Genomic DNA, 21,532 nt, shown 5'->3' on the forward strand with positions numbered 1-21,532 from the left:
GCCTTCATTCCCTTACTTGGTCCACTGGACTGTGTGCAGACGCGAGTAGTGCTTACACTTCGCAGCAAGCTCTGGCGCTGTCGTTGTCCTACAAATATCCCGTGAATAAGTCTCGATAAGGACGCTGTTTCCTCTGAGTGCCCATCTCGTAGTGCCGCCTAAGGCATTGTATCGCGTCATCAGCGAGACCTTCCAGTCCCCTGCCGACCCGGAACAATCCACAGGCAGGCGCCTCGTCATTGACGTCTTCAGTAAGCTGCCCGAGAGGCCAATTGTTACTACACATCGCTGCTATCAGGTAGCGACGTTTATCGACCCCGTGGGACAATTATTTACATAATTGCTGTTTTGGATCGTAAAATTGGTCTTAATTTATTGCACTCGTGCATATCGGACAGCGGGACGCAGAGAGATGTGCTCTCCACATCTGATACAGTCAGACATAGACCCCCAGCATGCATGCAAAAAATCTTATTTAATATTTCGTTGTACGAGGGTTTTTGTCGAGATTTTATCCCAAAAGTCATCAACTTGCTAAGCCGTACGGAATGCGATCAAGGCTTACCTCTTCACATAACACTAAACAAGGGTTTGCAACCAGGTCTCGTGCCACTGAAGCGAATGGAGAAATGACCGCTAATATAGCTGCAAATGAATATTTCAATGGAAATTCAAGTGCGACAAATGCAGATTCCAGCAAGAACCACGTGAATAGAAGCTACGAAAGATCTTGCTAAAAATGTGAGCTGCTTCCTTATATCGCCAGTGTGACATCCACATCATCACAGCGGCTATTCTTAGGGAAAATTATGAAGTTCAAGAAACGGGTCATATAAGTCGCTACAACCGATGACTTCTAAGATACGTTTTAATGCTCGAATCTTCTGGACTCTTCGTGTTGAAAACACGCCCTAGTGTCATTCCAGTTCAATGATCTAAAACTTTACACTGCGCCTCAAAGCAAAACTCTAGAAAGAATTTGCGCACGATTATTTCCAGGTTATTCCTTAATGCGCAGAAAGAATCTACAGAAAATGCAATTTGTTTTGATAATAGACAGTTTGCGGTAGATGTGAAAGGCGGATAACAGGCCTACAACAAGCTAGTTACCCAGGTTTCAGTGATCCAAAGTTTGTTTAAGAAGAATTAGCTAAGTGCAAAGTTCCTTCGAAGGCACACTAAAGTTTAAGAGCGGGCAACAAGCTACCTTGGCATAAAGTTAAGTTTCGCTGTGCGGCTCTCCCGCAAAACACATTTTAAAGCTTGCTTCTGTCGACCTTCTTCTTCTTCCTGCGCACACATGCATTTAGATGGGAAACTAAGTCTACTAGCATTGTTTTTGAACGATTATTTCAAATGAAGAAAAAAAAAAAACTAAACAAGAAGTGGTAACTAATAAGCTGTGCACAATATACGTTATACTGATATTTTTGCGCCACTAAACAATTATGCCAAGTCCTGCTTTCAAGTTATATAGGGCCGAAACAATTCCAGTGTGAAAATACGTATACATACTTTACACACAAAACAGAGCTATATATCGAGTTCAGATGGTTTTCTGAAGCACCTAGTTGCTTTGTTCTTATTTCTTTTTTAATTTCGGAGGTGTGTTTGATTGCGGAAGTGCGGCAAGCGTTAGCTTCATAACCATATATTCATAAGGTTTAACTGCTGAGTACTGACTGCTATATATGGGCCCTTCACTTTCGTATATAATTGAGCTAGCTGGCTGGTTCTTAATTAGCTTCTTCAGCTTGTTCTTTAGGCTTTTTCAGTTTTCGGTAGTTCTGTATGAGCAACATACCTGTGTGTAGGAGGTTAGTCTAACGCGATGGGAAGCAACCAATTGCATTGCGAAGGATTTTATTAAAGCTACTTTGAAAAGCCGGCCTTCGAAACAAAGTTGAGGTTATATATGAAATAAACACGGGCGTAACTAAAAAAAAAAAAGCAAGGTTTTTCTACCCGCCAAGGTACATCCTGTGCCCCATTTGCAATATGCCAGAGCCAGCGTGAAGGCTTGACACGCACAGCAATCACAGCTGTATCTTCTATTCAGAACGAGTGCTACAGCTGTGAGGCGGTAAACATATTTTACAGAGCACCAAATGAGTTGTCTTTGTTAAGCATTTTATAAACTTTGAGTTACACCTATTCAAAACATTCCAGTACCCTGTCCTATCTGCCAGCAATTCACCGTTTGCATTCTAGAAATCATAGGTAAATGAAAAACGCAATACCCAGTGCTTGCAGTATTTATTGGCAGGGATGGCTGCAGCGAGTAGAATGACACCGAACCAATATCCGCTACTTCAGAGAGATAATACTGGTTAAATATCAATTAGGCGCAAAATGACCTCAGCGTGTGTGTTGGACGGGTACACTACCTTGTGGTATTCACAGCGGAAGATGATGGCCGTAGTGTTAAGTACTATAGTCCTAGAGCAGTATATCAGAGCAGTACTGGGAGCGCTACAGAAGTAGGCGGTTGTATGGTTATACAGGATGGCAGTAAGCGTTTCAGGAGACGGCAAAGCAAAGCATAAAACCTCTCAGCCAAAATACAGAACAAAACAGCACTGATAGAGATATCAAACCTAATAAGCGAAATGTAGGTGACATGACAGGATCTATTGAAGAACGGTGAAGAGGCTGTGCCCAGAGCTATTTACAAGGACAACGCCGACGCCGACGAGGGCGACGACGACGCGAAACGCAGGAATGGGCGCAAAAGAGCTGCGCTCTAAAGAATACACTAATTATCTTAGTGAAATCGACTGACAGCTATTAAGGCAGGTCTGCAGCCTCGTCGGTGGGAATTGTTACTCTGTGCAGAAGTAAATTATTTTGTGAAAACTATTCAGATAGCTCACTCTTCGGTTATAGACCTTAGGAAGAAAGCGTTCATGCAAAAGTCGCAGATTATCTTGAGAAACAGCTAGTTACAATGTTTACATTTAAGGAACGATTTACGAAGATTTATTTACTAGACTTCAAAGAAAGCTAACTGCTGACTGATGCCTCTCACCCTGTGCACGCGCATAGCCTCATCAGGAGACCCAGGTTGGGCATTACATGCCGTCATCTTTATCGACTTCTACTCGCGCGCGTGTTAACAACTGGCACACCCATTATAACATTTATAGATTACCAGAAAGCATTCGACACAGTGGAAACTTCTGCAGTAATGCAGGAATTATGTAACGGAAGTGCAGAAGAGCCATCAGCAAAAAAGTTATGGAATATGACTACAGCGGGCGCAAACCCACCATAGTTCTTCATACATAGAATAAACAATTTCGAATAATGAAGTGAGTCGGGAAAATAGCTATAATCGTTCCATATAAGAAGGAAGTGTGTCAAGAAAAGTGGTATAACTTCTCCGGTTTATACGAAGGTCTGGATTAGAGGAGTTATTGGAAAATGCTTAGAAATCTGAGACATAAGTTACATCGCCTTGCTAAGAACTCGGGGCATTAAGTACAAAGCATATAATCAGTGATCTGGGCAGGCAAATCAGGACCGTGGGCGTAAAAATTAATATGCCCATGACTAAAGCCAGTTTGCACATCCACGGAAGGGAACCACAGTTTAAGATGTGTTTGGGTATGCATCTGCTTAGGGCAGGTAGTGATAGTAGATGGGGACAACTAAGTAACTACAATAATAAGTATTGGGGGAAGCCCATTTGGGGTGCAATTTTAAGTCATTATATATAATAGCAGTTTACCGGCATGTTTAAAGAGGAAATTATGTGACAACCATGTATTATCGGTACTCGTCGGTACTCACGAAGCAATACACGGAGGCTAACAATTAGAATTTCACTTAAATGGAATACACCCCACAGCGGGGAATGGAACGTAAAATTACAGGCTGGAAGTTAAAAGACAGCAAGAAAAGAGCGCACATGTTGTAAGGGAATCAATGCGAGCTAATTATATTCTGTTCGAATTCAAAAAAAAAAAAGGTGAAATGGCCATGAGCATGGCATGTCATTCGTAGGGAAGACAACCGACGATAGTTATGAGCAGCTCATCATTCCAGGAGAAGGGAAATGTAAAAGAGGGCAGCGGAAAGTCAGATGGCGAACAAGAGTGGTAAGTTCACGAGGAAAACGGGGCGGCAGATGGCATTGGGCAGGGTTCGTTCGAGGGAGGAAGGAAATGGCATAGTCCTTGCAGTGAGCTCAGTCAGGCTGTCAATGGCGAATGCCACCGTCTCCCTATAAGACTTTTTTTTTCTTTTTTAACGAATACTGTATTCCAAAGGTCAGAGATCAAAACTATATATATATAGGTCCGGACTTGTATACAGAATGCATACTTTTCTTAGATTAGCGCTCTGAAATGCAAATGTGGCGAAGGACCTGTATGCCAACAAAAACAAACTCTTCAAATAACGAGGAATCCTTCAAGGCCGCACAAATTTCATGACGCCATTATCGATGGCAAAATTGTCTCTCAAGATATTTTTTTTCCTATGTTAGAAAAAAAGGTAACATTGGCAGGAGGCAGGATCTGCCGAATATGGCAGGTGAGGAGCAAACTTGAACCATATCAAGTAGGCCGCAATAATTAAAAACGAATGCGTTTATTGTGTGCCAGTGTTCCGTAACTAAAATATGCACTCGCGGAGTTTTATCTTCTGAATAATAGGGTGATGTGTCCGCCCGTCAGTACACGCAAAATTACATCGAAGACACTTGACTGATCTTCGCGGTGCCCGGTCGACAGGAATGACTCTTGAGTCAAATTCTATCGAAAAACTAAATATAGCAGTACAGGGCCGGGAAATGAGTCGAATGACAAGTTCAATGACATTTTCAACAGCAGTGTAGCATAGCTTTTATGCCTGCTGGAAGGTTAACAATTGGTTGGCAATGGAAGTAAGTTGGAGAGGCATTGCTTTACCTACCCCCTACCCCTTTCTCGACTGGGTTTTAGAAACTATTTTCATAGATAAGTATGGCGATGTCACGCAGTACACGTACATGTGCACAAACAATAATATTCAGAATCAAAGTTGAACAGGCGGAAGGTCATATGCAGTCTCACGGCAACGTTGCGCTCGCTTTGCTATATCAGAAATATAGCACTGCACTGCACTGCACGTTCTATACCATAGAACGCCGCCTCGCACACTGCACGCTTTCGCTCTTATCAGCAAGAGCGCGGTGGGAGCAGATGTGTTGCATTAATGCAATGGGGCAAATTCTGTGTTAGTATAAATGAAGCACGCACTGGTAAGGTGTGTGATTTAGGACACTCAATGGAGCATCAACTCCAGCTAATGTTTGTACACACTCTGGACAGTGAACTAGGAAGGGGTCTATAACACCATGCCCCTTCTTCGCACCAGTGACTCAGTCGTGAAGCGGGAACGAAACAGAGTCCCTGTTTTTATGACTGTCGTTGACCAACCCGCATAGCTGAAAGTAGTCGTAAGAGACATAACTGCATGCCTAGCGCAAATAAAAGCGTAGCTAGGGTTCTGTCCGGCAGCACTACATGTTGCGCAGAACGGAGTAATTCACCAATCGACATCCACACAAGCGCAGCCGTACTACCGATGAACAGCGTTTCGCTCTCGCCCTACCATCTGATCTGAGGACCATCCTGCAGGGTTAGCTCGATTGGTAGCCGGACTGCCCCGGAAAGGTGGTGGTCCCGGGTTCAATCCCCGAAACAGGACTAATTTTTCTCTAACTACAAAATTTATGAGAAAGCTGCATAACTTTTTTTTTTTTTTTGTAGCCGTTGGCTGCGCTTGGGTGGACGTCAACAAGTAATTACTCTCTTCTGACAAATCTACTCCACCTTGAGGGATAGCCTTAAATATTCAATCAACACCACTCCCACCTCGAGTTATTGATTAAATCGCTCTCGCACTACCATCTAATTTTTTTCTTGAACTACGAAGTTTCTTTTATTTGTAGCCGCTGGCTGCGCTTCGGTGGATGTCAACGAGTAATTACTCCCTTCTTATAGATCCACTCCACCTCCAGGATTGCCCTAAATATTCGATCAATACCACTCCCACCTCGAGTTATTGATCAATTCGTTCTCGTCCTATCTTAAATGTTCTTTACGACCGCAACGATGGTTCCGCAAGTAATCTGCAGGACTTAATCCTGCACCATGAGAATGGCTTCGGAATACGCCACCCTAACACAGACACTTGTGCTGAGTTCTTGCTTAATAAGCTTCATTTTCAAGCTCCTGTAATATAATCAATAAATAACCTGAATCTGGACCGGCCCTAATACGGCTGGGGAAACCATCACCCAGCAAATCCCGTTGTAACACAATCCGCCATAGTCTATGTCCATTAAAACTTAAAGGCAGTAAAATACTTCAAAATATTCCCACTCAACTAACGTTATCCGCTAGGTTTTACCGCTTTAATGATGATATTCGACATGACAAGCATGCGCACGGTATACTTTTTAGTACATTGAGGAATCAATGTGGTGTGATGTGACGTGGCATACTTAGGCATCTACGTATATATATTTCGATGCCATCACGTTTCTTGTCACGAAACACTCCGTCTCATCACCCCCATCACTGCTTCACGCTGTCAGTAGCTCATTGAATTGCCTTTTTCGCCATTTAATTGGTGCAAAAACTGGCATGCTCTGAAATTTTTTAACTCAGGTGTAGAGCAAATGTTATTTTCCAAGAAAGGGTCACAGTCATTTCGTTATCTATACGCATAAGGAAGGAGTGCAAGGAGCGAGGCGCCAGTCCACCCCCTTTGAAATATGTTTGAGGTTAGTGTAGCAAGGGCACAACGTTATTAACACAGTGTTTTGTTTTATTATGGGAGTACTATAAGAAATAGCGCTGGTTGGGGAAAGGGGGGGGGGGGGGGGCATTGCACTCTTTCGACAACTATCGTCTAAGTGGTGCGACCTCGGAAGTAAGAAGGCAACGTTCGGAGCTAATGATGCTATGAGCTCTTTCTCCTTTCCAATACGACTGCAGTGGAGGACGAGTGGATCTGTCTCGGCGCTCCGCACATTTCGAGTTGAGAGCGATCTGTAAAGAAGTGGTTCAAAAAGTGATTATGGACAATTTAACATGATTAAGCAAGCTGGGAATTGCATGCGTAAGAAGACCGGTTGTACTTGGGTTTCTGTTTTTGTTTGAGGCTCGGCTTTTAATGTGGCCAAGGCTTCAAGCAGAGATACGCGAAATGTTTGAGTGATGTCCTTAGTGTTAACACATATAGTTTTTTAAGACCGCTAAATGCGCTTTAAGCAGACTACGCGACGGAGAAATGTCCTGCATCCATTTTGCACGGATGCATGAAAATTGATGAAGAAGGCGACATAAAGGAGAGCTGGAGATAAGAGATAGAAAGATAAGGATAAAAAAGACAGGGAGGTTAACTAGGCGGCTCCCAGCAGGCTACCAGCAGGCTACCAGACACGTGGAGAGGGGAACAAAGGAATAAAAAGGGAACGAAAGCGGCAACAAAATGAGAATGGCTGTTAAACACGAGGGAGGCTCAAGTGCGGCGTTGATACAGTGGTATGCCCCGTGTGCAGTGTAGTTAAACTTTTCGTGCCGCCGTGTATTATAAAAACCACCCGTGGCCAAGAGATGTTTTGGCTTAGTATATTTTATTTAGTCTCAACTACTGCTGGACGACTGCTAGTCAGAGGTCAGCGACCGGAGAAACATCTGCGAAACCGGCGAATGCGGGCTATTTCGTCCAACTACCGCTTGAATGGGCCGGATAGACACCGGTGAAATGGTTGAATGCGGGCTCTAGAGCTCACTAAACATCTTTGCGGAAACTTTGACTATAAAAACTCTCCCTGACGACTAAATGTACGATAAGTCCTCTTTTCATATTTGTGATGACCGCAGCAGCCTAGAACCAGGGGTGAACGTTGTGGATCAATATCAGTGGATATTATGCATTCGGCTGCTATGGAAAGCTAACACGCATTAAGACGGGAATTAAAAAGATGGGCCCCTGCCCACTCTGGTACTGTGCTGTGAAATATCACGTAGTGGCAGGTATATGAAATACAAACATGGAACGAGTTCGATCAGGAGTGTAGGAATGTAGGGGAATTCATCGCAATAATTCTTTCTTCCAGCGCTCAGAGAGAGGGAATGTCATGCCTCGGGATCGTGCTTTTACTGCTTCCACTGGCTCGATGTGCCCCAAGACCACCGGACATTGTGTTCATTTTAGCCGACGATTTGGTGAGTGGGAACTTCGCTTCTTTTATCGTAAGACACTGAACTGATATTTTCCCAAAGCGCAATTCTCAGTTACTCCGCCTTAATGTTGATTAATTTACATGCTCAGTGGTCATCTCTGTCTCTTGCAGGGATGGGACGATGCGAGCTTCCACGGTTCCACCCAGATTCCCACGCCAAACCTGGACGCCCTGGCCGCAGACGGCATCATACTCAACAATTACTACGCGCAGCCAGCCTGCACGCCTTCAAGGGCAGCTCTCATGACGGGGCTGTACCCAATGCGCATAGGTACGCTGCATACAAGTTGCTCAAAAACAGCCCGCCTGCATAACACTTGTCAGTGAAAATAGATAACAGAGCCTTAATGCTGCCTGCATGCGGATTGACGCCGCAGCCTAAGAACTCCAATTGAAATGACAGATGTCAATCGTTCCGGATACCTGGACGTAAAGCGGCAGACAGAAGTAATTTTTTACTTGTTTTGTCTATTGATCAGTGCGATTGGTAGTCTCGTTAGGAGTTTTGGCTTATCCAACTCTTTATGTTACAAGAATGCAAAGAAACACCAAGTATTCTCACTTGAGCTCACGATCAACACTGTAAAACACTTCAGTTTCGATTTTTGTTTTGTTGAACCACATATCTAAGAAAGATTTTGGAAATCTTGATCATTTTATGAGGTTAGTGAATTGGTTTATCCAGCTCTTTCCCCAGGTCTAATGTGTTTTACTTAGGAATTTGGTGATTGGCCCTGTGCTTACGAGGAAAGATAAATACATCGGTGAGGAATCGTATCGATTTAGTTATTGCAACATAATGCTGACACTATAGTTGAAAATTTTAGAAATTGACTCTGCACATACTGAAAATTACAACATCGTACTGATGCCCATGCGCGTCTTCATTGACAATAGAACAATAATGGTAGGTAATTAACACATTCAAGTGGTCTTTCAGTAGGTTTTAAGCTGTTTTTGAAATATCGCTTCCCTGTAGCGTTTTAAGCAGGCCGATAGGATAGTTGAAATGGAAGCTTCCATGTTTTTGTTCGTTCGACATGTTAGGGATATCAAATTGTAATCGCTGCTTAGTCGCTGCTCGACCGCGCAAGCAAGAGTTTTTAGTAATAAAATGTTGCTGTCTACTGACTAGGCCATGATTACAACAACTATGAAAAATTCTTATTACTTGTTTATGCTTAAAGTATTGCCCAAATGCTCATTGAGTGTACTGACTTTCTGAAACTCATCGATTCATTTACCTTTCGCTTTTGTAACTTAGGCATGCAAGGACTAGCAGTAGACGTAGCTGAACCATGGGGCTTGCCTCTGAACGTACGCATTCTACCTCAGTACCTGCACGACCTTGGGTACGAGTCTCACCTTATTGGAAAGGTATGTCTATCGTACTTCTTAGTACACTTTCGATACTAGTGGCAAGACGTTTAATGAATTTCATGGGCTGGTGGACCGTCGCTTTGCAAGAAGGCATGCCATCCCTTTTAGATTGACTGCTTTCCACTGGTGTGAATGTCTTAGTGGGCACTTTCGTTTTTTATCCGCAGTGGAACCTCGGCTCTTACGCACGTAGTCTGACACCAACAATGCGGGGCTTCGACAGCTTTTACGGCTTCTACAGCGGGGAGGAAGATTACTACTCTCACACAGTCACATACGTAAGTTCCTAAACTGAATTCTATTTTTGTAATTTTGATAACTTATATGGCACGGTTGATTTTATGGAGACAAAAACGCCTAAGTGGGAAAACAAAGAAGTTGTTCTGCATCGGAACGCTGCATTGACGTCCCTGTAGTATTGTTTTTATAATTTATGCCATATCAGGGAGCCGCTGCTCCATTTTCGTCACGGCGATGGAAGTTGTGCCTGCTACGCTTCCTTTGGAACCTGCTGGGCCAGCAGCGGCCACCCAGAGAAAGTGCCTCTACCACATAAGCGGCTCGCGGAGCCATGACACTGATCTGTACTCGCGTCAAGTGATGACTTATTGACCGATAACGGGTTTTTAGCGGTCGTCAGTAAGACGGCCAAGCATAGGATGCGCAGACAAGCAGGGTCGTCCTCGTCAAGCACGTCAAATATTATAACGGCGCGAAGTTCCCAGGTGCATAAACCTTTGTTTGTGCCACAGCAACCGACGGGCCAATTTAACCACCTGAACAAGCAAGTCACCTACATATATTTGGACAGCTTAATACTAGGAGGGATCAAAGACTTGAGGGTAAACTCTTATAAGAATGTCATTGCCACTGATGTCAAGGAGCGAAGTACACTAGACGGTTTGTCCGGTATCATTAAACTCGGCAATATTAGCGTACGTCCCCTTACTCTTCAACGGACCTACGGCTGGCGTGATTTACAACGTTGACATCGCCATTTGTGATGCCGATTTGCCTATGTTAGTCAAGCCGGCGACCAATGACATCTCAATAACCCGCGTTCAGCGCCTAGGAATATCTACATGCATCAAGCTGACTTTCAAAGGTGACTGTATATAATTGTATGTGGAGGTGGGACTTCTTTCGACACCTATGTTAGACCTTTCGTTCCTAAGCCTTTACAGTGCAGGAAGTGTACGAGGACCGACCATGTAAGTGCTATGCGTAACAACTCCGCCCCATGCCCGAGATGCTCTGAGCCACACAGCGGTGACATCTGACGCGCCACTAACTATCGCGGCCCTTACGATTCTTTTAGAGATTGTCTGAAGAGGGCGGTACGAAGAAGCCGCTGCCAAGGTACGACGACGTCGTTCGCGCCGCGGAAGGTCGTCGAAGAAACGGATAACTTTTGAAGCGAAATTCCAAAGCGTCATTGCAACAACTTCCCCAACTCCACCAGCAATCGTACGAACTAAGGAAACACGATGTCTAATGACGACAGACCTGCTGCACCAGAAAAACGTGGCCACCACTACCAAAGCCTTGTGCAACCACCGGGGCAGGAACGTTGCCGCACTTCAAGTTTCCAGCGCCTACTACTGATCCAGCCAAAACGCATTCTCCGGACCGTGACTAAGAGCTGGAAGTGATCGTAATGCTCCCTTCATTGGTAAATGTCATGCGTGCTTTGCTTTCAGACCTGCGCCCGACAGCAGCACACAAAGCACTGCATACAGTTCTTGCGGCTCTACAGTAGAAGGCGTCATGGCTCAACCGAATATACCTTTTGAAAAGAAAGTCAAGCAAGCTTTTATTTTCCAACGGAATGCCTGTGGACCCCAGTCCCAGATTTCAGATATTCGGCAATATGTTTGCAAATATGACTTCCCCATTTTGATTATTCGTGAACCGAATATAACGAACATTTTGCGAACATCCGGTTATGAGGCATTTGCATCGCCAACACGCCACAAAACTGGCATGGTCATCGTTTATATTCGACGTGAACTGAGATATGTGCTTCATTCGGGTCCCCCGAACAACGAGAACCAGTATGTTTGCTTGACAGTGAAGAGACTTCACATTTACGCTTGGGGCTGTGAACTTGGAGCCATCAAGCCGTTTATACAACGAAAGGTTGAGTGATTTGATGACAGTCACATCAGGCCCGTGGATAATTATAGGTGACTTCAATGCTCACCACGCCATGCAAATAAGTATTAGGATGAATCTTAGGGGAAGAAAGCTTGTGTCCTTCGCTTCTGACCATGACCTTCAGTGCCTCAACGACGGAACTCCAACTTATATTCATGGAGGAACTGATGGCAGCTGCTTGTACTTGACATTCGTTTCGGAATGCCTTATCAACAGCGCCCAGTGCTTTTTAGATGTAGAAACTCATGGCAGCGACCATATCCCAACGTACATGGTCACTGCCGGCCACATCCCCGTTAGCCAAACGTATGCAGTGCATTGATTGGGAAGTTTTGAAGCCTTAATGGAGGATGCCTGCATAGAAAGGTTCTCCTTAGATTTTGTAGAAAAACATGAGCGCATGGAAAGCGCAACCTGCTCATTTAACCCAGTTGCAAACTGTACTGATTTCGACATCAAGTTATAACGACTACGATTACTTCGGGGAAGGGCAGAGCGTATATAGATGCCCAGAGTTGCACCTAGAACTCAGAGATGGAAGACGCACGCATAAGACGATTCAGCGCAGAATTCAAGCTCTGCAGGCACAACGCTGAAGGTCTTTTTGTGAAAAACTAGATCCACGCAAGCCTTTGTCACGCGTTTGGAGTGTCATTCGGGGCCTTAGCACATCCCCTCAAATGCGTCTCCCATTCAAATCTCTCGCGCTCGACTAAAGAAGCAGTGAGGTAGTAGTAGCCGAAGACTTTTGCGCAAGAATAACAGTCACGCAGAACCCATCCACAACGCGGCATTACTGCGAAGTTCCACCTTCGCGGGATTCACGGATGATCATTGCCTTCTTCAAGGAGGAACTTGATGCTGCGCTGACATGTTGTAGAAAGTCAGCATCGCGGTGACTTGATGGTGTGACATACTCCGCTCTAGCTATACCTTGGCAAGGAAGTTCGACGGTACCTTTTGAATAATTACAACAAATCGTGGTGTGATGGCAAGGTTACTAAAGAGTGGAAGACCAGTCGTAGGTTCCACTTCTGAAATCGAGAAAATCACAACTCGACCTTGGGTCACACCGTCCAATCGGACTCATAATCTCTCTAATTGCACACCGTGCATTTTTGTGATATACACCTAGGAAAAATTGAAGTTTGAGCAATTGGTGACGTGGAACGAAAAACACGCTGCTAACGGGTACCTATTGCAAGCGGGGATAGGCGAACGATGCACACGTGCGCGTAAACCACCAGTTGGTCAAATGAGGGGCACTCAGAGCAAAAGCGGAGCTTTCACATTATAGCAGAATATGGCTTTGACTAATTGAAGCGCAGCGTTCACCTTGTACGCTAGGCCAAACGCACGAAAAAAAAAAGAACATAGCTCAGGGCGACGCCCCATATGTCTCTAACTCACTCAAACTGCCACTTTATTAAGCTAGGTCTCTAATGCAACTCGACCGCTTTTTTTGTTGTTTTTGTTTTACTAGGTGGCGGCCTCACAGTCGCATCGCGCTGTCCTAATGCTACATGAAAACGTTCCAATAAAGTTAGAAAATTTTGTCTTTCAACTTTTCTAAGGGTGTTTATTTTGGTTATCTTGGATGTATTGCAGGAAAATCACACAGGTCTCGATTTTTGGTTCAACACTGAACCGGTGTGGTCAGGGAGTGGAAAATATTCCACCACGTTGTACACGGAAAGAGCAAAGTACCTCATCGCGAACGGAAACAAGTCAAAGGTAATGCTTTGTATTAAGTATTCCAATACTGATGATTTAGTGGCACATTTGCAACTGAATACAACAACTGAAGTCCAGCTTTCTGACACCTATTTTGTTTCTGAGGCAGCTGTGGGACACGGTTAGACACTGTTATGCACATAGGTTAATGGGAATGGTCGAAGATTTCTAAGCCTTGCAAAAGTTTGCTTCTAAGGATTTTAATACACACGCAACGAGTACCTAAAATTGCCAGAGGAAGCCAATGGGCAACGTATATGAAAATAATTGCGGTGCAACTGCGGAATATTGTAAGATGTTTTTTATGAAGATGGTGACAGAAATAATCTACGCTTCCGATACGCAGGCAAAGCTTGCTTCTGAAGTTTGTTCTGCGCTCACAAGGAGCAATTAAAGTTGGCGCAGAAAACCAAAGAAGTTTTTTTCGGGAAAAGAAACAGAAGAACTTCGGTAGTTGAAGTTCGAAGATGGGAAAAGATTGTACGCCCTCACTCGTACCTATCTGGGTCTTTATTGCAGTCGCGATATAGATAGACAAGAAGGAGAAAGACGAAGTGATAAAACAAGGAAAACAAAAACAAAGATAAAATTGTATAAAGGAAATTATTCGCGCTTTAAATTGTTTGAACATTTTAGATGCACCGTTTCGTCAAGAGACAACTTAATAGAGGTTTGGAAGACACACGTGTGGCGCTACTATTAAGCCATGAGCACCTCTACAATTCACGTAATCATAAGCCCTCGTGTTTCTGTAGAATGCTCCGCTTACTGATAGCCGTAAATGCAGTTCTAGTGTGATTTTGGGAAGTTAGTTTCTTCAGCGCGCGTCGTCTCAAAAATTGCTGTTGCGAGATTTCCTTTTTGGCCAATATAATATTGCTCAGAGGACAACGAAATTCAGGAGCCGAGTATGACAACTCGTTGCGTGTTTAGTCGCGAGCTTCATATCAGAATGCGCCATGGCTTCAATTCGTCGTAGCTAACGCTTCTGTTCAGGTGCCTCAACCTGTTTAGAAACGGGATATGCCATACCATGCCTGTTCCTTTCTTTATTACAGCCCTGTTTATGGGCTGTTTTTCCTTAAGGGATGTGCGAACAATGTCTAAAATGCAGCATTTTTGTAGTACCTCTGTAGTATGCTGCCTTGCACACTGAAGACTGCACAATTTGCGATGAACAGCTGTAAGTGTGAACTATTTCTCTTCTTGCAGCCACTGTTTCTAATGCTGAGTCACCAGGCAGTTCACGTTGCAGAAGCATACGCACCCTTTCAGGCCCCGCAAGAGAATATTGACAAGTTTCCTTACATTGGAGAGGAAAACAGGACGATATTTGCAGGTAAGGACAGCTTTTTTAGGTAAAAGAGATGCTGTATACCATCACATGTTTACGACCATGCATTTATAGAATCTCACTTTAGTGGTAGGAATGCTGTTATTGCACTAAGTAGCGTCTTGAATATAATTTCAAAAATAGAAATAAACAAAAGCAGTACAAAAGCAGTAGGGAAAACAGAAAAATTTCAAATAAAAAGCCACTGACGCTGCCTACCTTTGGGAGAGCCAGGAACGCAAATAGAACCATGACTACAAGTAGAGATAAGAATACCCTGGCATGGAATCAAAGGTAGGTGCGTATGCGCAATTAACTTTTATTTGAACTCTGGTACCGCTCATATGAGCTCGTCATGAATTGACACAAATATACCTGTCAGATATTATTATATAGCACAAAGATCTTGCATTGTCACTTTATTTTGGCGGTCACTTCACGATATTTGTTTACTAGTTGGAAGGTAGATATGATCCCTTTGATCCTTCAAGTAAAGTTGATTCGTTACATATATTCTGCAGTCATTAAAGGTAATTAGGTTAGCGAACAGTTTTTGAGCTGCATTTTTACAACTGCAAAACTTCAATGCCAGAACAGGTCGGCCGGAGAAACCTACTTTTGTTGGTCACACGTTATCGAATATAATGCCTCGCACAGATTATACTACACGATGGAGTTATAGTCAGAAAACACTGAAAATGATCATCATTGTAGAGGCGCATGGCGTGTGGTGATAGAAAAGGCTCACTTAAAGGGATCCGTTTGCATATTGTTTTCAATAAACTGCACTGTAGAAAAAAATAAGGAAAGGGTCACTTAACGATGTTTAAATTATGGACAGTGTTATTGTAAACCGGGTTGATAAGTTTGCCTTGCATCCTGCAGGTATCTAAAATTTTTGCTTCATGATAGAAAAAACAGGTAACGGATGTATCTTGACGATGCGGTTCACTTCGTGTACGCTGAAGTCGTATGCGACACTCCGTAGAAAGTTTCTTCCTTAAACGAATTATTAAAATTTTCGCAACTTGACTGATACCAGTTCCGAGAAAAGCATGTATTTATTGCAGAGAAACGTGGACTGAAAAATTAAGAAATGTTTTTCCTTTCTTCAAAATGTACCCATGCTGTCAATGCCGCAAAGGACTGCTTTGTCAGCGGAATAAGTAAGTACTGGCGTGATTCAACGTAAGAGGTCTACTGCAAAAAAGCAAGAAGAATAAGCGTCAACGCAGTTAATTTGGCAAAACGGCCTGTGGCGCCGGTAGCGGTATTTTGTTTCACATTACTTGTTTTCTGATTCTTACTTAATTTAGTTTCTTTCTCCTTAAGGGCTTAAGAGCTTTTATAAAGGGAAACAGATTATTGTTTAAAGGTCCTTCAATATATTCCATCTAAAATCGAACTCTTCACTTACAGTATACATTTTCATTGAAGTTAGGTAATCTGTCAATGCACGAAAACTTCTAATTAGGCCGAAATTGCGTTGCAACCGCGGCCTAGAAATCATAGCCGTCAGTGAGCTGCCACCATAGCCTGCTATCGTCATTGACTGCAGGAATGCTGGACTCACTGGACCAGTCTGTAGGAGAGGTGTTCCAGGCGCTAAGCGATGCCGGCAGGTTGGACAACGTCGTCGTTGTCTTCAGCAGCGACAATGGCGGCGCTCCCTTCGGTCCCCACGCCACTCGAAGCTTCAACTGGCCCCTTCGTGGTGCAAAGGGTGCTCTTTGGGAAGGAGGCACCAAGTCCGCTGCCTTCATCTGGAGTCCACTACTTAAACGCCGCCGGACAGTGTCCAAACAACTGATGCACATCACCGACTGGCTGCCCACGTTCTACTCAATAGGAGGTATGCGCACAAATTCTGACTGCTTGAATCTGTAAAACATTTATAGGGCAAGGTTTGTTTTCTCAACTAGGGAAGGTACCGCTTGCAGGAGTTGTGGGATAGGAGGATAGTTGTAAGTTTCATGCCTCGGTCAGAATGCAATATGCCTCTATTGGTGGATTATAATAATTCGATTTAATTTTATTAGATGGTCAAAAACATCACAGCTGAATCATTTTACGCGCGACATTGCAAATAATAGGACGCGAAGGAAGAATCTTCCCAACAAGAATGATATGACAGCTGAACAGTCTGAAAAAAAAAAAAAAAAAAAAAACCGACATTTTCAGTGAAACGTGGCCTTAAAGCTTTTAGCGAATATAAATTGCTATGCATTGCAGCCGAATAACTCACTAATTTGTTCAAGAATCGAAGGTCAAGGAGGGTATAATCCCGAAAACTCGCTATCTAACGTACCATCACTGCTCATTTCGTACTATTACATACACATATATAGCGTGTTGCACAATTAGAGGCGCGTTGTAGAATGCTTCTCCCAGCTAAACTGTGAAATCCTCGCAGTTCATATTTTGCACAGAAATCATATTTTGTTGCTAGTATTTTTTAATACCAAATTTGTTTGGGGTATTTGCCTGATTCGATCAAAAGAAGTCAGATGTTCCCATCTTATGCGGCGGCGACGACGCCAAACGAACCGCTGCCCCAGCGATGGTACTGGTGGCGCCACCTCATGCTGCTTACAACAACTTAAACTTTCTGCCAAAACGTTCGCCCCCTCTTTTCCTGCACGGCCGGTCTCGAGGGAGAGAGCGTTCCTGCTACAGAGTTGTTGTAAGCAGCATGAGGTGGCGCCACCAGTACCATCGCTGGGGCAGCGGTTCGTTTGGCGTCGTCGCCGCCGCATAAGATGGGAACATCCGACTTCTTTTGATCGAATCAGGCAAGTACCCCAAACATATTTGGTAATAAAAAATACTAGCAACAATATATGATTTCTGTGCAAAATATGAACTGCGAGGATTTCACAGTTTAGCTGGGAGAAGCATTCTACAACGCGCCTCTAATTGTGCAACACGCTGTAGACATTCAGAAATGTGTAAGCAGTTGGCTAGACTTAGGACATTCATTAATGAGAAAGTGCAGCCAATACATGCAATTATATTGCACCAGTAAACATTTAGTCCCAAGGGAATATCCGGTATCGGCAAGATGCTCGTGTAACCATGCTTCCCGTAAGGAGATATTTCGCTGGATATAAGAAAGAAAAGCAACCGCCACGTCTACGCTATAATTTGCAAGGTATGGCAAACAGCAAGCGACGCAGTAAATGGATTGCAAAAAGAGTGTCACACATGCTGTCCTCTGCTTTGAAGGACATTTGCGACGTAGCTGTATGTCTACGTCGCAAATGTCCTTCAAAGCAGAGGAAAAAATTGCATATGATAGCCAAGGCTATCATATGCAATTTTTTCGGTGTCGATGTTTTATTTACGGACTCGCAGTTTTACTTGATGCTCGTAGTTCTTGCACTTGATGCTTTTCTGAGGCCACTCAAAAGGGAAAGTTTTTCGCAAATAACATAATTCGTATCCGTTAATTTGCTTTGATCCTTATGATAAAATATAAATGTGCGACAAGTTGTTATGACCGACTGGTTCGTTGCCGTCGCACTTTGCAACCTACAATGATGCTCAGGGTCTGGGCAGTTGATTAACTTCAGCTTGGATGAATTTTTGTTCTAGAAGTCATTTCATCTTTTAGTTAAATTCCATCTGCGCGGCTCCTTCACTAAACCTTTAGGTAAACGCGCCAAACACATACGCCATCTCGCTAACGACAGAGACTGAGCCGAGACAGACACGCAACCGAGATTATTCAACAAAGAGAAGCCATACTAGGACATTGCCGATAAGCGCAATTCGAATGTGTAGTTTTTATTCGCCGGTGTCTATATAAATTACCCCAAGCTTAAAATGCGCTGTACTGTGTTCCCACGGCAGCAAATCGACGCAGTGATGATTTTAAACATTCATGAAGCAAAAGCTGTACAATGCGCTCGTAGCACGGGCGTTGCTCCTCCCTCCTAATATTTAGCGTCTATCCCTGAGTTCTACAATGGAACCTGGGCGCGGAAGAGAATCGAGATTGAAGCGGAATACAACGACGGCGGCTGTGGCCGATAGCTAACGCTCGTGAAACTTAGGTCAAGGATAGTCATGCCATATTTTAGTTAAGTCAATAATGTCAGGTTATTTATGTGTAGCACACTTCCTTTTCGCTCACATCGCGTTACCGTCCCCACTCACGAATTCTGTATCGATTTTCAGGGGGCAACGTAGCGAACCTGGGTAAGCTGGACGGAGTGGACATATGGCGCTCCTTGTCGCTCGGACTGCGCTCACCTCGCGTCGACATGCTCTACAACTATGACAAGTGGCTATTGAATGCCACGGCAATGCGCCATTACCAATACAAGTTAATATTGGACGGTACGGGACTGTACAACCAGCGGTATCCTGTGCGGGGCGGCCGTCGTCCGTACAACGACCTGGACAAGCTGGTAGCCCAGTCGCAAGTGGCGAATGCTTTGAGGGGCTTCTACAAAACGAAGCAGTTGAACTTTCCCAAAGACTGGAGGAAAAGGGCAACACTGACATGTGGCAGAAAGAAGACGGATAACTTTTCTGGAAAGGACTCTGTATATCTGTTTGACATTGAAAAAGACCCCTGCGAGCTGAACAACTTGGCCAGCTCTCACCCCGAGGTTAGTACAACATTATACACTGTGCAACCAGACTTGCAGAAAGGAATGTAAAAAAAAAAAAATGTAGTAAACGGACACGAGAACGACGTTGACATACAACTTTAAGCAAAGTACAGCTAATAGAGATTGCATCGCAAATGGCTGAAAGTGTGCCTAGAAGACTGAAATGACTTAATTTCCGGCTTTTTTTTTTTTCTGGATCGGAACAAATGTGTGCAATGAAAGGTAATCTGAACGTTTTCAAAGAGTTGAAAAGCTGAGCGGAAGCGTTGTTATATGAAAACTTCAACGGCGTTGCGTGCATATCGATTTTGTCGGAGACCATGAAACTAGATCCCATTCTGGTAATGCGAGCTTTCTTTACCCACTGTTTTTTATAGACAGCGTAGGCGCTAAACCTTGTTCATCTTGCAACAGGTTGTGGCGTTCTTGAAGGCACGTCTCGATGCTTACGGCGCCGCGGCGATACCACCACAGACCGCACCGAAGGATCCTGCCGGCTTCCCTGAGATCCACAATGGAACCTGGGCGCCCTGGTTGGATTCGCCGCTTTTACAGTGACCTTTTTAGGGATGATGGTTTTATTTAAAGAACGTTTTGCCTTCATTTGAGGCTATCGCTAGTCTTCACAATCAAGTGAACTTTAATCAAGTAATCCACGACGAGGAGCCATCAAATATGGCTTTTAGGTTGCTATCCCGCCCCAGGGCATCTGGAAGCCAGAGTACAGAGACTGTGCAGTAGGCGTTACTGCGCTTTGCGTTGTAGAGTTTCTTGAAGGTGCCAAAGAGAGTTTACATCAATTAAAGAGATTTTCAAATCCGAATGTGTGGTTTTCATCCGTTCGTCGGCGCCTATATACATTATTTCTCGAAGTTTAAAGCACACTCTCTGACATGAAAGCAAGGCGACGCAGTGATGTTTTTACACATCACGGATGCAGAAACTATATATTGCGCTCATTAGCACGATCGCTGCTCTATCCTTTCTTACACATGTAAGGTCTGACATATGAATAAAGCATTTGGCTCCTATTTCGCTAGGCCGTCTGTCAGCGCACTATGAAGGCGTGCCTGCACGATTATATTTTAGCTTCGTACCTTCGGTCGAGCGTAGGCAGTGCTATTAAACACGAAAATAATTCTTCCCGCCCCGCAATAAATATCAGACTTTTTATTCAACGCTGCCTCTAAATCTAGAGAGAGCCCTTGGGTCTCTGACTTGCTGATGACCGAGGAATTCTAGAAGAGGAGTTGACACCCAACGTTCCGGAATCTTGGAGGGGTTTTAATTTTGTCTTAATCTATCAGGGGGACGACAAGGATCTGAAAAGTACAAACTTACCAACTTAGTGTCAGTTGCCTACAAGTAAGGTAATAGCTATTAGAACCCGGATAACCTTACACATGAAGCAACCGAAGAGCAGGCAAGCTTTCGTAAATGCTGCACTACAAAAAACCCTAGCAGAAATGCGTGCTATATAAAGAACCTTTCTTGATAGCCTTCCTGGATTACGACTTTGCGAGTTTCAGCAACAAACTCAAGAGCCATGGAATAATTGCGGATCCAGTTTGTAAATAGCAAAATGTAGCAATACCGAAAGGTACATGGTGCAGCTGCAGTGTCATTAGGGTCCTCTATGAAAAAAGTAATTGAGAGTATCAGGCAAGGAGAAGCGATCTCAGTAAATCGTGTGTTTAGAGGAGGTATCCAATGGGCTGGATTGAAAATAGTTGGGAATAAAATAATTCCTTAGTAATTTGCAATTCACTTAGAACATTGCCTCACTGAGTAAATGAAATAATTAACTGCAAAGCATATACAATGACTTGAACGGATAATGGATAACAACGATTGAAAAACTAATATCCAGAAAACGAAAGCACCATTCATAAACCTCCGAAGGCGAACAGCCATTCTCGAAAGGTAGTGAAGCGATGGAAGTCGTATTCCTGGTGTCAGTGGAGACGTGGTGATCTACATCCTACACGTCTCCTTCGGGTAGCTATCCTGACCAAACTTCTTGACATCGAGAGTAAAATAAGTATAATAACCTTGATGGGGTAAATC

At 43.8% G+C, this 21,532-nt stretch overlaps 1 protein-coding gene across 4 annotated transcripts in view; it reads left to right on the forward strand.

Moving 5' to 3' along the window:
- LOC146198060 (arylsulfatase B-like) overlaps window positions 1-20,396 on the forward strand; it is a 33,987-nt gene extending 13,591 nt beyond the window's left edge. For 2 of the 4 annotated variants that reach the window (XM_084593374.1, XM_084593373.1), the window contains exons 2-10: window positions 8,117-8,225; window positions 8,354-8,513; window positions 9,507-9,619; window positions 9,790-9,900; window positions 13,388-13,513; window positions 14,726-14,852; window positions 16,405-16,698; window positions 19,026-19,462; window positions 19,880-20,396. In XM_084593374.1, coding sequence (XP_084449500.1) covers window positions 8,133-8,225; window positions 8,354-8,513; window positions 9,507-9,619; window positions 9,790-9,900; window positions 13,388-13,513; window positions 14,726-14,852; window positions 16,405-16,698; window positions 19,026-19,462; window positions 19,880-20,023 — 1,605 coding nt within the window. In that variant the 5' untranslated portion in view covers window positions 8,117-8,132 and the 3' untranslated portion in view covers window positions 20,024-20,396. Of the gene's footprint in view, window positions 1-139; window positions 252-8,116; window positions 8,226-8,353; window positions 8,514-9,506; window positions 9,620-9,789; window positions 9,901-13,387; window positions 13,514-14,725; window positions 14,853-16,404; window positions 16,699-19,025; window positions 19,463-19,879 lie in introns of those variants that run through there. The other 2 variants (XM_084593375.1, XM_084593372.1) reach the window with 2 other exon arrangements.
- The last annotated feature ends 1,136 nt before the right edge of the window (window positions 20,397-21,532 follow it).

The sequence above is a fragment of the Amblyomma maculatum genome, chromosome 2 (assembly GCF_055883805.1).
Source record: "Amblyomma maculatum isolate TAMU_Amacu chromosome 2, ASM5588380v1, whole genome shotgun sequence".
Lineage (NCBI taxonomy): Eukaryota > Metazoa > Arthropoda > Arachnida > Ixodida > Ixodidae > Amblyomma > Amblyomma maculatum.